Below are 17,016 nucleotides of genomic sequence, written 5' to 3' on the forward strand. Positions count from 1 at the left end.
GAAAAGGATGGACTCAAAATTTAAAAATATTTAGGCAGGAACTATTCAAAGTACAAAGTGTGTGTGTATATGCATATGGATACATGTGCATCAGAGGTGGTATTCAGCAGGTTCTGACCAGTTCTGGACAATCAGTAGCAGAAATTTTGAGTAGTTCGGAGAACCAGCAAATACCTCCTCTGCCTGGAGATTTTACAGTATCTTTCCCTGCCATACCCACCAAGCCATGCCCACAGAACCGGTAGTAAAAAAATTGAATCCCACCACTGATGTGCATCTATTTGTGTGTATGCTTTCAGTATGCTTTATGCTTTCAGAATGTTTTTCAGATTATCTCTTGTACCAGTAATTGCTATATTTAATTAGGACTAAAATAATTACATCAAGAGTGTTCAGTCAGTACAATGAAATCATTTGAAACATGTAGTAGCCTGGACGCTTGCTTTTAAAGGCAAATAAAGCATCACTTCTTAGAGTTCAAGTCCTGTTTTAGCTATGAAAGCCAGCTGGGTGATTTTGGGACAATCACTCTCTCTCAGCCCCCTTCCACCTCATAGGGTTGTTGTTGTAGGGAAAAGAGGAGGAGAAAAATGTGCTGGATATGTTTCACCCCCCTTTGGTTATTTGTAAAAATAATGAAGTAGGATACAAATAAATAAACAAATCAACTATTATTTAAAAAAATATTCAAAGAAGATTTATAATGGTATAGCAAGAATAAAGTTTGGATCAAAAGCTCTTCCAGATTTGATAGTTTAATGGACATTAGGAAGAAAATGACTTCTTTGTTTTTTAAATTTTTTATTGAAAATTATTTTTAAAAACATTTGAAAGTGGTGATCTTTTGACATATAGCAACATTGTTATATGTCTTTACATTGTTATAATAGCAAAATATCATCAAACAATAATACACATATATATGCATCTATATACATCTTTACATTGTAAATCTTTATGTTCATTTTTATCTTAGACATTTTATTGCGGTATAAGCTCTTTAATTTCTATTTCACATTTTTAGACTTCCTAGGAAAAAAATGATTTCTTAAGCTGCTTTGTGTCTATAGGAGTCAGGGATCACATGATGTCCTCAAATCTTATTATTTACCACACAATTGATGTACTTAATCTGTGTACTACCTTTAGGTGTAGCTAAATTGGAGTATATTGGATTGCAAATTTCCAGATGACTAATAGGGGGCAGCAAAGCTTTTATGAGGTTGGCCTCAGCTCTTGATTGCTATCTAGGGCAAATTTATTCCAGGTTGTTACAACTCAGAATTGGTAGTCCCAAATTGTTAGTTTTTGAAACAAGTTTTGTATATCAGTTTAGCAACCTACTGATGTAAGTCAGAGACATTGGAATGATGAAGGTCATTTTAATTGATAGATCTATATTTCTAGGTTAAGTAGAGGTCTTTATGAACAAAGGATATAAAACACGTTTTCCAAACTTGGCAACTATGGATTTCAATTCCCAGAATGCTATTATTTTAAAGTCCCCACTGATCTACAATGACCACCCAATAAGGAGAGATTGATATTCCATTTTCAATAAGTTACGGAAATAATGAAATATAAAAATGATACCTAATCTGATTAAAGGTGTAATCTGTCTTAATTTTGGAGGTTGTGAATCCATCTGATTTCTAAAAAGCTGGTTTATGGTTTACCATCCATAACAATAATAATTTTGTGCACTGGAAAAAGCAACAAACGATAAACAGTTTTGGCAAGGTAAGCACATCACGGTGCGCTATGGTTTATTTGTTCAGAACTAGATTCACAGATTACAAAAAATATAGCTTCTGTTTATGATCGCTCCCTCCTCTCCTCCTTCGAGATGCGTGGACTTCAATTCCCAGAATGCCTAGCTTGCAGGGCTGCTAATAATAACTCTGGGAGTTGTAGTCTTGCCAACGTAGAGCTAGGCAGATTGATGCTCAGTATTCTGTGCAAAGCAAGAATCAGTCGTTATGCAATCAACTGCGGTGGTTTAAGCAAGATATACGAAAGTAGCCATTAGGAGCTGATCCAGATGTAAAGAAGTCATGTTTTACACACGCACCGGCTTGAGTTCCTTACACACAAGAACTCCAATTGTGGCAGAACTCAGGCAAGCGCAAGGTGGTGTATTCCTCCGGGTTAATTCTCTCTCTCCCTTCGCATCCCTTCTTCCAGGAACCTTATCCCCCTCCTCCCCGAGAATCTCTCGTAACCTACCGAACGCTTGCAATCCTTCGTCCTGCTGTGGCCGCGCTTTACCATTGGCCGCCTCTCCTGCCTGTAAGAATTGCCGACCCTTTCTCAAACGGGAAGGCGGAGCCAAAGCGATTTGGCTTGGCGCTGTCAGCGGGCGGCTAGAAGGAAGAGCTCTCTGCCGCAAGCCAGAAGAATTGCAATTGCGCAGAGGGAGCGGGAGCTCTAGGGTGCCTTGCCTCGCATCTCTTGGGCGGCTTGCATGATTTTTTCCCCTCTCTTCCACGATACAGGCAAGAACCAAATTGTGTGCAAGGTCAAGATCCAGAGCGTCAGCGTCCGCGCCACGCACAACCCCGCAGCCCAGGGCACCGTCCAGCCGCAGTCGGAGACCTCGCCGCCGCCGCCGCCTTCTGCCCCTTCTCCACAGAAATCGGCACTCTCTCCCACGCGCGGAGTCTGCCAAACTATGTCGCACAAGAAGCTGTTCGAGGAACTCTCGGGCAGAGGCAAAGCCATCGGAGTCCTGACCAGCGGCGGCGATGCTCAGGGTAAAGAGTAACTAGACAGGAGGCTTGTGGGGGGCGTTGGGTTTCGGGGCAAAAGGCAGGGAAATCGCGGGTGCCATGCGGTCGGGGATGCTGTGGGGTTGCAGGCTAGGCAGACCTGATTTTTCTGACGGGATGGGGATGAGTTTGATAGGGAAATTCTAGCACCCATCATTCCTGGCTGATCAAGGAGTTGGGTTGGGTTCTGGTCCCAAATTAGGAATGCGAGAGAGGGGGCTACTCCCCCTTGCAGCACGCGGAAATTGGGGCTGAGGAAAGGGGCTGCCTTCAGACCGGAGCATCAGGATGGGGCAGAGGGCTGCAGAAACGACAGCGGGGAGGGGGAAAAATAAAGGCACGATGCACTGAGTCATGGCTAATCCAGCCTTGATTTGCTGTCTGGAGCTTAAAAAGATTTCTGGGCACAGGTCGAGCCGTACGTTTCACACCGACGCGGTCGTGGCACGCGGAATAAGTGATGCCGAGGTTGCTGCTCTTTCTTCCCGACTGCTGTTTGCAACAGGAGGCCAAAGTTTGCCAGAGGGAAGCTAAAACCCACAGCACACAAATGGCCCTCGGGGCGCAAACGTGCTGGGCGGCAGAGCGCTTCCTCGCCCTTGCCCCTCCAAGGGCCCCTTTGCTTTTGTCCTGAGTATAGAAAGAAGCTCGCTTGTGTCGGGAGGGTGGGAGGTAAAATAACAGGTAAGGTTTCTGCACAACCGATATCGGAGAGAAAATGGACTGGGCCTGATAGCCCTTTTTTTTTTCGTTTTATGATACCATTTTTGAAAAAGATGATGAGCGCCCGCAGGAATTCAGGATGCGGGTCGTAGTATAAAACCAATTGGACCGATCGTGCCCTCTAGGAGTAACGCTTCGTCACTGACGGGCATTTGGTTAGTGTTCACGTAGTAGACCATCTTATTAAAAAAAATTTGCAACCCTGAAATACTCCGAGTTATTGCCCGATTGGCATTTTGCATTATAAGTCTAGGGCGCCCTATCCTTTTCGCGATGTTGAATCGAAGTGGATGATCAAGGAAGCAAAAATGGATCGCGGAGAAAACCATGACCTCAAGTCCAACACGGGTCTCGCGGTAGGAGACACATTTCTGCCCTTCAGTTCAGTCAAGCAAATTTCCCCCGGGAATTGTGTTTTGACTATTTTCGGCTGGCCTGATTTTTTTTAAAACAGATTGCCAATTCCCACCGCGTCATCCCTTCATACGCTACGCGAGCATGCCGTGTTGGCCCATTCCCACGGGTGGAATTAGTGTCACTTAAATAAGGAGGCCTACTTAGACGCGCGCCTTTGGATATGCCGTTTAAAAGCTGGCTGCGGCTACATCCGCTTTATCCTTTTTGGTATTTGGTGGCTTTAATGATGGCGCATGGAAAGAAGCCCAGATATAGGACGGGAAAGCGAGGTGGTGGTGGTTCATGCCTCCGAGTGGGGTGCCCGGAGGATCATCGATCGCTCCCTTCGTCTAATAGTTTAAACCAACGAAGAGGAAGGAAATCGCCAGCGGCACTTACGCACGTGTGCGCTGCTTTCAGGAAGCGTCAGAGGCTGTTACGATTGGTGCGAGACAGCGTCAGTAGCAACAGCAACTTTCTCAGAATTGATCAAACTGCCGGGATCCAAGAAGATTCCGAAACAGCAATTCGCCGCCCCGGGCATCGTGCCCAGGTGCGAAGACTTAAGGGCGTCTTTGCGTGCCGCTGCGGGCGGGCACTTGTGGGAACAGAGGCCAGTGTGCTGCTGTGACGTCACGCTCTTGCTGCAGGCTGGGGCTGCTTTCGTACGCTACTTTTTAAAGCTTCGAGATATCAAAATCAGTGTTTTATTTTGTGGCTGTGTTTAAGTCGCATGCCCTTCCCTACCTTTGGTGGTTTTGCTCTTACCTCTTGCAGGAAGAAAATCATTTCTCTGAGGGAGTGCAGAGTGCACTCCAGGCATCATTCATAATGATAGAAGCAGAAGAGGTTTACCACGCCTAATTCTGCAGTTTTGATGTGGCAGCTATGAGAAAGGTTGACTGGATCTAACTTCTGAGCCACAGTTTAAGACGCAGGAGGTTGTGCCAGCAAATACTGAGCTTTGTCCTTGGTCTGTGCTTTCTCATTGTTGTGCAAAGAAAATCTCCGTAGAACTTTTTAATTTTCTTCAGGAAGTAGCTCTAATTATCCAGAGAGTGACCCTTGGCACAGTTTGATCTGGAATAAGCCAGGCCAAAATACTCCTGTCTGTGTCTGTGAGAAAAACGAAAACACTTTTTTTGGTGGGGGTGGGGCATAGCCTGATACATTGCTGCATTCAAACAACCCCACTTCCTTCTACTACATTCAAATTGCCTAAACAACCTTTTGCAAATGGCTACATTTACATTATCACCGTGAGTCAGAAGAAGAGGCAAAAAGAAAGTTTGCATTAGTTATGCTTGCAGGGCTGAAAGTTGGACTTCAGCCTGCTTCATTCCCTGGGTGGGCGGGGAGAGGAAAACTTCCCGATCCCTTTTAAAGGCTTTGAAGATTGCTTCTGTCTGGAAGGTATTCATCTGGGTAAAAGACACATGGGGAGAAGGCATCCTGGTTTATTATTCTGTATAGAAGCCAGCCCTGGGAAAATAATAACTTTTTTCTTTTTATGTAATAAGTTTTTTATTTTTCAGTTTTAAAAATACAAACATTCCATTTTTTTCCCCTCAAGCAGTGTGTCATCTGATCACAAACGCCTTTGTGCTACATTTTTCACCATTGACAACATTCACTTTCACATTGATATTGTTTCTCTAAATTTAGGATTAAAATACACCAAACAACTAAACATTTACAACTTTTCTGGTGGTAATACTTATTAACATTATATCTCATTATTCTTATAGGTATATTAACAGTTGTGTATCTCTCTCATATTTTCTATTCTCCTTTATTCTTCCTCATTTCCAACCTCCTTTTTTATTCTCTAACCATTGATAAAATGCTTTCCATATCCTATAAGTACTCAGTTTGCTCTTTCTCCTTAGTTGCTAGTGTTAATCTATTCATCCCTGCACATTCTAATATTTTCCTAATCACCTCCTCCTCTGTGGGGATCTCCTCCTCTTTCCAATGTTGTGCAAATACAATTATCTATTAATATTTCACAAGGAATGTGTATCTGCAGGGCTCGCTTTTTGAATCCCAGTTAAAAGGTCACAGAGACAAGGTGGTGCCCAAAGAAACTCTGAAGCCTGGGAATGTCTGAGTGAAGGTTTGAAAAAAGCTAAAAGGAACTTGTGTGAAGCTGCTTAGCTGAACCACCAGATTTTCTTTTCTGAACATTGACCAACCACACTATTTGGGAAGGGGGGGGATGCTTCAACTTTGTTTCACTTTTTTCCCCTTCCCCCAAGATTGTTCACTGTTGTTCCACAAATTGCAAATTTTGATTGGAAAGCAAAGCTTTAAATAAATTAAAATGAAATGAAATCCAAGGATTTTGGCTGCAGCAGCCAATAGTTTTTGGACTCATTGCAGCATACGATTGACATATATGTGTGCATTCATGAGGATGCACATGTGCATAATCCCTACTGAATTTGGGGATTGGACTCAACAAGCTTAGACTTGGTTTACACATGTTTTTTAAATGCAAAGCTGGGTTAGGGAAAGAAAATTGCAGTATTAATGTAACAAGCTGTGGGGAGAAAAATCAAGCCCAGTTCTAAGCTGGAAGAAAATAGCTAGAAATAAACTGGAGGCTGGCTACAAGGAAAGAAGGTCTCTATTTGGTTTCCAGAAACTTCAGTGACAGCAGCATGTTTATAGGGTGGCTGACAAAATGAGAGAGTGAGTGGATGGATTTTTATAGGATTCTGGGGTTTGGTGATTGAGATGCTCCAGGGGGGTTGTGCAATGTAGTGAGCCTTGTGTCTTTTATTATTTCAGTGGTGGTGGGTTAATCCTATTATGGCCTAAAGATTATGTTCTGTCCTTAGAATTTGGGTGGAGGAATTCTTAATCCCATTAGCTCCAGCCTGGAGGAGCTGTGGCTGAAGAAGTTTTGTTTGTGAATAGGCTGGCCTGGATTTCTGTAAACAGATACAAAATGGTATCTATATTCCAGATTTCTCAACAGATACAAAAGTATATCATCCATAAAACTTAACTGTTGGAGGGACTGCCTGGAGAGAAGTGAATGATTTGATCCTAGGAAAGCTTTTCTGGATGGGTGGGGGATAAAAGCTATGCTCAAATAATAGGAGTTCAAACAATATCAGATTTATTCATTGAGACCCAAAACAGATCCTTTTCAGCCTTGGTTAGTTTGTGATGCATGGTTGGCTTTCTGATAGATTGTAGTATTAACCATACCATTATTAATTTTTTTCTGATAAATTGGAAGGAGTTTAGAGAAAGTGGTGAAGGAGAAGGTAGCACATTTTAATGATGTTGAAGAATATCATACATAAGAAGCCAGGACCATGTATTTCTCCTGGCAGCACAAAAGACATGGAGTCATGGATGTAAATGGCAGACAGATGGAATGTTGGGGAAAGAAATATGCCACACCTTTTTAACAGAGCAGTGTGGCAGTTAAATCATTCACCCAGGAACTGTTAAGTCTCTTCATGTGATGTGTCAAGCGGTAACTAAATGGTCATCTATCTATGACTTGAAGCCCCAATGTCTCCCTCTAACTGTATGAATTTAGAATTCTACCATTGTAATACTTTCGTAGAGGTAATGGGGATCCACCTGGGCCTCCATAGCTAAAATCATCTGGAAGGAATGATTCTTCATCTCTAAGACAGATAGTTCTCAACTTCTTTTCTGCCTTCTGCACAGAGATGGATTTGAAGCTATGCAGATGCAGATAGATAACTCAACAAAACATCCATAACAAATTACATTTATTGGTTCATCAGGTATCCTCATAACTCATGTTTGGGCCGAAGTTCTTCTTTAATGACCAATCCTTTGTGTATCTGCCTTGTAGTAAAAGATGGTTATCTCTTAACCCATCTCGTAGCAATAGAAAGAAGCTGCCATGAGTTAGAGAGTTCAGGCAAAAATGAGGAAAACCTCCCCCAATCCTTCGAGGGTCAATTTAGTGACCAATTAGGATAACAGATGTGGCCACATGACATGAACTACATTTCCCAGGATACCTTTAACTACATTTACCATGATGCATTCTCTTAAGGGGACAGCTCATAATTCCTAAGTAACTATCCAATTCCCATAGACTGGCTGGGACAGCACAACTTCTGACTGTAATTGAGGCCAGAATTAGGGTTATAAGTTGTGCCAGTTGTGAAGTAGGTCATTTTGTGACTGTACCCAATTTTATGACTCTTTTTTTGTGGTCATTATGTGAATGCCATGGTTGCGAAGCAAATCTATTTAACTATTGGGCTTTTTTTTGCTGGAAATAAAAGCTGACAAAAAACATTTTAAAACTTGATCACATGACTGGGATGCTGCAATTGGCCACAGGTTTGGGCCAGTTGTTGAGTGCCCAAAATGTAATCATGTGACCACAGGGGAGTAGCCATCAAGACTTTGAAATTGCTCTGGGGAGGTCCATCATAACTTTGAATGCTAAGCAGTCATAAGTTGAGAACTACCTGTAGTGCAGTCAGATGCTTGATAGCAAAGACTGGTGTCAGAGCAGGGCATGTATGGGGTGAGATTTTAAGATAATACTTCAGTGGAGATCCTACTTGAGCCCTGTCACTGCCATCAAACACTTCTAGCCTACAGCTTCTTCTTAAGGGCCCCACACCAATCAGCCTAGCCAACCCTAAGGCTCTTCCTAAAGGCCAGAAGGGTGGGGACAGATCTCATGTCCCATCCCAGGGCAAGATGTTCCAAAGCATGGGTGGAGGCATGGCAGAAAATGCTCTTGTCCAAGACCCCATTAGCCTTGGCTGATGGGGACTGCAGTAGGCCTTTTCTGACAGAATATGTGGGGTCGGTTGATCCCAGTGGGGCAAGACAGTTCCTCGCATATCCTGAATCCCTGCCGTAAAATGATGACGAACATGTTGAATTGGACTGAAATCAGATTGATAGCCAGTGGAGCTCACGTAAAAGTGGTAATACAAGTACCATCTTAAAGGCCTCCAGAACTGTTCACACTGCTGCATTCTGGGCTAGTTGTAGCTTACAGATATTCTTAAAGAGTAGCCATGTATTATGCATTCAGTAATCCAAATGAGGTGACCAGGCTTGTATGAGTGTATGTAGGGCCTCGTTATTCAAGAAACACTCATCTTGCAGGATGACTCAGAAAATTGGACCTGCGAAAGGTAAAGATTTCCCTATCAATCATGTCCAACTCTGGGAGATGGTGCTAATCTCAGTTTCTTGGCTGAAGGAGCCAGCATTGTCTGAAGACAGTATCTGTGGTCATGTGGCCGGCATGGCTGTATGCCAAAGGCATACAGAATGTTGTTGCATTCCCATTGAAAATGTACCTATTCATCTATTTGCATTTACATGCTTTCAAGCCTCCGAGTGGGTGACTGGGCATGATGGGAAGCTTTAATAAAATTGGCCAGAGACGGGGCAATACCATGAAAATAAAGATGCCTCCAAGATAGATGCTCATGTTAATTGATGATTAGAACAGGCAATCAAGACCACAAAGCTAGAACAATAGTGGATATTAATTAAGTACAGTGACAATACTAAAAAAAGAACACTATTATTTTAACAAGGAATTCTTTTTTTCACCACTGAGTGGGAAGAGACTTTGCTGCTGTTGTTTTTTTAAAAAATGGATTCTAGGACAAATGTATTAGAACAAGAACATTGCTCACACGTTTTGAATTCCATGTGAGAGTTGCAAATTAAACACCTGGCACTAGTGCTTTTTGAGATTATCCTATCTACAAAGATGTTTGGTGCTGTTTTTGATGGAATAGAAAGCATCTAGGATTCAAGCTGCTAAGCTGTTTCCTTCACATCTAATCAATGCATATTTGGATTCATTTAATGGAGTAATAACATGCAGGTTTTCAGGAGATGCTTTGTTTTTGCTGTGCAGTCATTATCGATCAATAATGACAATTTTGGATAACGTGTGACTTTTCAGCCTTTTGAATATGAACCGCAAGCTGGGTAGTGAAAGAATTTTGCCTGAAAAAGGGGATATAACCCAAACAGCTGATATTAATAGGTTGGAATTGGTTGGGAGATAATAAGAACAACCGTCTTTGAATTCAGTACTTTTTATAATCAGGAAAAGTACTAGTTTTATCATTGGGAGAAGATGCTTATTCAAAATCCATCTGCTGTTCAGTTGCACCAGAATGGGGAACATGAATGTGGCATTGTTCTGGCAGCTTAAGTCAAATGCAAATTATAAATCAGTGATGGGAAAACTTCTTGAGAGAAACATCAAGTTTTTTTTTAAATTAGGCCTCTGATGACAGCAGAAGTTATAGCAATGTCACAGTGATACAGGGAGTTCTTGGCTTAGGATCATAATGGAGCTTGCCCATTTGATCATAAGTAGTGATGGTTGAATCATCATGGGACTGACCAATTTTATAGCATTTTGGCAGTGGTCATTAAGTGAATCACCATTATCATTAAGCGAATTTGTGGTCCATCAGTGAATCCACTGTGTGGCATTTTTGCAAAAATTAGAAGTAAATGTTGCTTTTTAGCAAAACTTCATAAATTGTGGTCATGTGACAATGGATGGGCAGCCATCAATGCCTACAAAACTTTGGGTAGAATAGAATGAATGAGCTGGAAGGAACCTTGGGTGTCTTCTAGTCCAGCCCCTGCTCAAGCAGGAGAACCTATCCCAGTTCAGATAAGTGCATAGACCAGGAGGTCCCCAAATCTGGCAACTTTAAGACTTGTGGACTTCCGCTCTCAGAATTCTCCAGCCAGATATGCTGGCTGGAGAATTCTGGGAGTTGCAGTCCACAAGTCTTAAAGTTGCCAAGTTTCGAGACCTGTGGTCATCCAGCAACATATGAGAAAACATCGGCAGCATTCTTTTTAGTGTGTCATGAATTCAGGAACTTTTAAGAGAATTTGCACAATCCACAGCTGAGAATTGTGTTTTATATATACTGCAAACAGATTAGAGGCCAATTAAGATAAATGATTGACACTTGACAATGAAAAACCCCTAATGCACGGGTTTTCAAACTTGGCAAGTTTAAGACTTGTGGACTTCAACTCCCAGAATTCCTGAGCTAATGACTTGAGGAAGAATTCTGGGAGTTGAAGTCCGCAAGTCTTAAAGCTTAAAGTTTGAAGACCCCTGCCCTAATGTATAAACCACCTACTGTACTTCTTGTATTTTCCTGAGAGTGTTTTCCCACCCATTTACAGACCTTTACATTCCCTACATTCTTTCTTTCCTGTGATTGACTTAGATTTTTATTTAACTAGGAAGAGGGACTGCTTAGAGCCTTAGACAAGCTAGCTCTTTCTATTTATGTCCCCAGGAGTTGCAAGGAAACAAACTCCCTGCTCTAAACCCAGTTAGATAATTATTTCCTACTTTTGTCTTAATTAAGTGCCCAACGCCTACCAGACACTTACCAAGATAGCTAATCCTCACTAATATGTAACCTTTCCTTGCTGATATTTAAACTAAGCAACACCATGAGGACGAGGGGAGAGATTGAAGGCCCATAAAGTTTCCTCAAAATGAGTTAATTCCACGGGATGTCTTCCTCCCTCTACTTTGGTTGACAATGGGTAATTTTGGAAAAAATTCTCAGAAGCTATAAACATTAGGATTTCTATCATAAATTCTAATTAATTGTGCTGCATCTTTCTCTGTATACACCCTCTTCTGTATCTGACCCAAAAAACTTTAAAAGCCAAGCAACAACTTCCCATAGAAATGGATAAAGTATAGGTCTGAACTGAGATATGATCTCTATGCCCATAGTAAACAGGCTTCATTACAGTAATAAGCTGAGGCTTTCCTATATAGCAGTACCAGTAAAGGTATTCTACCGGTTTGGCCCGGTTTGACTGAACCGGTAGCTCCAAGGGTGATCAGCCACTGGGCCCACTTGCCTGCCCCAGCTCCATACTGATCTTTATTTCCTGCTTTTGAAGCTCAGCTGCTTCATGCGGCAATCTGTTGAACACACAGGGAGAGTGCAGGATTGCAGAAGGTCAGTAGGAAACCCTCTTTGTTCCTTCCCCTCCAAGCCACGCCTACCAAAATGGTGATAAAACCATCTGAAACCCAGCACTGAGCAGTATGTACAGTTGAATAAATCAAGTCTAGTACAAGAAATATCTTTTGGTGCACGGTCACCCAATGAATTGATGGATGAATGGTGATTTGAAATAGGTTTTTCTCCCTATACTTTTGTCCATACCAAGCTATGGGGCTGGAGATGGTAAATTTTTCTGGCACTTTTGAAATGGACATCTCTGTTAGATTGCTAATGGGTTTTGAAGGGCGTATTTATTAGCTTTATTTAATTATTCTTTTAAAGTTGGTAATGTTTAATGTTTAATTAAATGAATTAAATATTGGTAATTGATGATTATAGTTTTAATGTATTGCAACATACATTTCCAGGTGATAATAGATGATAACTGTGCCTTTCTGTGTTCTTTTTTTCCAGGCATGAATGCCGCAGTCCGTGCAGTGGTACGCATGGGGATCTATGTTGAAGCGAAAGTGTATTTTATCTACGAGGTTAGTGTCTACTATTATTCTGCAGAAGCTCTGATAATCACCAGAACTTGGAGATAAAAATTGAGCAATCAAAATAAAGGATGCGGGGGAATAAACTATTATCTATCTGACTTACAACCCAACAGATGTTTAATATTAATGTATGAAAAAAGGAAAATTGAATGGAGCACAGAGAAGAGAAGAAAGCAATATATTTATTAAATTATTTGATGTTTGTTCATTCATTCATTCATCCAACTTCTGAAGCTGCCCATATCATAGGCAAGTGACTGGGTGATACAACAACAACAAAAATATAACTTTCCTCTAAAACATTAGGAACTTAAGTAAATCTTTTCTACTTTCCCAGTTCTTTGTTATCTCTATCCCAAAGTTACCCCAGCTGACAAGCAGCAAAATTTCCAAATTTTAAAGTATGAGTGTTTTCCAGTCCTGCCCAGAGGTACTAGTTTTTAACCTAGGCACAACTTCTCCCATCATATTGCTCCTCTTGCAGAGAGTCAGCATATTTCTCCCAACAATTTGAGTCCTCGTTTTATCAATCTTGGAAGGATGGAAGGCTGAGTCAATTTTGAGCTGGTCAGGATTGAACTTCTGTCAGCCTGCAGTACTGCATTTGCTGTGATGATGATTCTGGCCTGTGTTGGTGTCTTTAGCCCAAACTCACTGGCACATATAACAATTACACTGGAAGCAGATATTGGCAGCAACAACCAAATGGTCCCATTCCAAAGCCGTCATAAGATAGAGAGGAAGAAAACCGATTTACCTTTAGATAGGGCGTACCAACTCCAAGGAAGAACAGTTTCTAATACTCACAGGTAACCATTTCCTCTCTTTATTTATTCAAAGATTTCATCCCCATGCTTCACACAACAGCTCTGAAAGGCAGGCTGGCATAAAATCCAAACAAATCTGTGGTGATGCTACCGGTTCGGGTAGCAAAAATTGCAAAGTGTGCTTGGTTTTTAGACTAGCACCTTAACCGCTATGCCTGATTATGAAGTGCGCGATCACTGAACCAGTAGGGAAACTGGTTGAATCCTACCACTGAAACAAATCTTATTTAGCTGATCCATTAAAGTTAAGATAATCTTAACATAGCCACAATATTTTCCAGGCATCTGGAAGAAACTTGAAAAAAATGCATATGCTCTTGTATGGAATTCCAAAGATTTTTTATTCAGTAATCTCTCTCAGTTTATCTGAAGCATCTATTTATTAATTTTATTTATTTGGTTTTTATCCCACCTTCAGTATTTTTATAAATAAGGTGGCAAACATTTCCCTACATTAACTCTCTGTCAGAGAATGACAAGCCCAAAGTCATCCAACTGGCTTTCGTGCCTAAGGTGGGACTAGAACTCCCAGTTGCTTGGTTTTTAGGCACCTTAACCACTGCACCTTAACTGGGTCAATACAATTTATTCTCTATTCAATTCTATCAATTCAGTCAGGCCTTTGAATATCTTTGGATTCAGCTATGATTCATATATTTCTCGTATCTTCTGGCTTTGCAAAATCTCAACTTTCTTTCCACTTCATTTCCAAATAGGGAAAAGGAAAACTTGAATGAGGGTTGACTGATTCATTTTGTGACACATTGATATGAGTGAATGGTTGATATATTTCTTTATCTCTGTCAGCTCTGCATCACAAATACCTGAAAGAATGCTATACTTCTGTCTGTGCCTAACTCTTCTGCTAGAGTATTTTAAGGAGGTTTCTAATGACGAAAGAAATACGAAAGGAACTGTATTTATTCTGTTGCTTTTGTTTTATTTAGTTTGCTTTTTTTGTGATATTTTACCTTTTCCCCAAACAATAACCTTTTTATTTTTATTATTTCTTACAGTTTGGTCTATTTCTCTCATCTGTAATGTAGTCTCTGGTTTGCAGCTTTTTAGATTTTTACACTTCCTTCTTTCATTTCCTTTTATTGCCCCTAACCTCTTTACATAAAAATAGAGTCTTTGTTTTATTTTTAACTATTGTCTGTTCTGCTTTATGTTGGGACTTCTTCATTGCAGGTAGATTTGGAATTAAGCCTCCTGTTAGAATATTGGAAATACTGCAGAATATTTCTATGCATCATTACATATTCTATGCACAACAGTGATAACTACACTCAGTTCTCAAACCTCTTTATTTTAATCGTTACTGAGTAGTTTGGAGGTTTGGCATTCCCTGACTTTGCCAGTGAATCAGCTTTCTATTGAAAGGCAGTGAATCCTACACTTGATCTTAGCCAAAAGGCCGAGAAGCAATGAAAGGCAATGAATCCTTTGATCTTTAATAAGAGTTTTCTTGCTGAAGAACTTTTGAGAGCTCTTAAGTAGAAATTGGACATTTTAGCACAGCTTCTTCCGAAATATTTTTTCAAGATAATTTGAATGCTTCTATGCTGTTTTTTCCTCATCCTTCCTCTCTCTTAAAAAATGTATGGAAAACAATTATTTAAAATTATTGTACTGAAAAGCCTGAAAGTATGCAGTGGACACTTTCCAGAATTAATGTCCTCTTAATGATCCACCTCACTGCTGGGATTTTTTTTCCTTATTCTGCTCTCAAATGAAGAGCTGCGGGCATTTTTGAGGCTTTCCTTAAAAGCCTCGACTGTTGAATTTTTAATTGAATCTTAATATATGTGAAATCAAATCTCGTCTTCTTTGAATCAAGTTGGAGCTTTACTGATTCATATACCCTTAAGACGTAGCCTGCCAAATGGCCTGTATGCAGTGTGTTATCTTTAGGCATATTATTGGAAATAATTGGCTGAACTAAATGCCTGTATGTAGAACTTTCATTAAAACTCTGCAGGCTAAAGGACAACTCTTGTGCACCCAATGCAGCTGAAAATTAAATTAAGAGCCACTTCCCACCCTACCTGGAAAGTTCCTGAGCTAATAAAATATTATTTTTATCAGAATAGATGAACACTGGCCCTGCCCAAGCCATCCAGTCCTTTGCCCCTTCCTTCCTGTCTGCCTAATACTGTAACTCTTTTGTCTAAGAACAGTTCTGCAAATTCTTGCTGGGTTTTTTAATCCTTTGGTTATTTTTTCAGTACAGCATGACAGCTGAAAGTTCTTCAGTTCACACCCTTTTTGCTTAAGAGGAACATACACTTTCATTGGTTTATTTTCCATGTTCTCCTCATTTACTTCAAGATGAAGAAGTAATGGATCTAAGACTGTTTGTTGTCAGCCCTGATTTAAGAATTGAGGGAGCTAGTTCTCCCTTGGTCAACAGTGAATAGTTTGGGTGAGATTTACTGTTTCATTATTGAGATAGTATTCAATTTAAGAGAGGGGGGAATTCATTAAAGGGCCTGGATCAATACTAATGGAGTTACTAGTTTGGAAATGAAACTCTGCAAGAAAACTACCAAGCTTAGAGAGCACCAAGGACCTCACAACATTTAAATGTATTCTCTCTTGGTTGTATTGAAAAATCCTCTGGTCATGGCTTTAACAAAATTGAGGCCATAACTTTATCTGTCCAAAATGTTATTCTATGGTTGAAGTAATTTCATCCTCTTTGCATTCTTTTGCTTCAAAATGAACCAAAACACACCACAAACCTATTTGATTTGCATGTGCCTATACTCACAACTGCACCTCACAATTTAAAAAATTGATCCTGACTGGATGGTGGAGAATTTCACGTTGTACAGGTAGTCCTTGACTTACGACCGCAATTGAGCCCAAATTTTCTGTGGTTAAGTGAGACATTCCTCAAGCAAGTTTTTTGCTCCATTTTATGACCTTTCTTGCCACCATTGTTAGGTGCATTGTTAAGTTCAGTTGTTAAGTTAATAACATAGTTATAAAGTGAATCTGGCTTCTCTGTTGACTGCTTGTCGCAAAAGATGATAATCACATGGCCCCAGCAATGGTCATAATATGAACCAAGTGTCTGAATTTTGATCCCATGATCATGGGGATGCTGCAAAGGTTGTAACTATGAAAATTGGTCATAAGTCACTTTCTTTCCAGTGCTGTTGTAACTCTGAATGGTCACAAGTGGTTTTAAGTGGAGGGCTATATATACTGTGAAATTCTCAGTGTTGGCTGAGACTCATAGGAGATGTGATAAACTCTCTAAACCCATTTAGAAACTGTCACTTTGAAGGAAGTTGGTGTAATTCTCCATTAAAATCTTGACTTGGGTTTACTGTGCAATGCAGTGCAGTCTAATTCACATTAACCATCGCTTCTGTTTTGTGCCAGATAGGAGAAATAATAATGCTGAAATTCTTTTTTAAGTTTGGTATATGAGTGAGTTCCAAGTCCCTCTCATCTTTATTCAGCTAATGGCTTCTCCCACTCTTCTCCCACCCCTCACCCCTTTGCTAGAGTTTGACATGTTTTGCCAAGCAATTATACGTGCTCTGAGGTTATGGGAAAATGGAACCCCCTTGTCAGCCCGAACTTCTGATAGCTCTTTTGTGTCTGCTTTCAGTCAGTGCAAGCAAGGCATGCTAAGTTTGGTACTGAGCAAACAGAACCCAGCCTGGATGCATTTCTTCCAGCGAAAGATTGTGTTATCACTCTTGATTCCAGTGCAATCTGCTTTAAGATACCA

General features: G+C 40.6%; 1 protein-coding gene across 2 annotated transcripts in view; it reads left to right on the forward strand.

Annotated features, from left to right (window-relative positions):
• Nucleotides 1–2,330: 2,330 nt before the first annotated feature.
• The window catches only part of PFKP (phosphofructokinase, platelet), a 67,481-nt gene continuing 52,795 nt past the window's right edge, over nucleotides 2,331–17,016 (forward strand). The window contains exons 1-2 of one of the 2 annotated variants that reach the window (XM_026709989.2): nucleotides 2,331–2,753; nucleotides 12,356–12,429. In XM_026709989.2, coding sequence (XP_026565774.1) covers nucleotides 2,465–2,753; nucleotides 12,356–12,429 — 363 coding nt within the window. In that variant the 5' untranslated portion in view covers nucleotides 2,331–2,464. The remainder of the gene's footprint in view (nucleotides 2,754–12,355; nucleotides 12,430–17,016) is intronic. The other variant, XR_003374974.2, reaches the window with a different exon arrangement.

Source organism: Pseudonaja textilis, chromosome Z (assembly GCF_049901715.1).
Source record: "Pseudonaja textilis isolate UNSWEBS1 chromosome Z, rPseTex1.2, whole genome shotgun sequence".
Taxonomy (NCBI): Eukaryota; Metazoa; Chordata; class Lepidosauria; order Squamata; family Elapidae; genus Pseudonaja; species Pseudonaja textilis.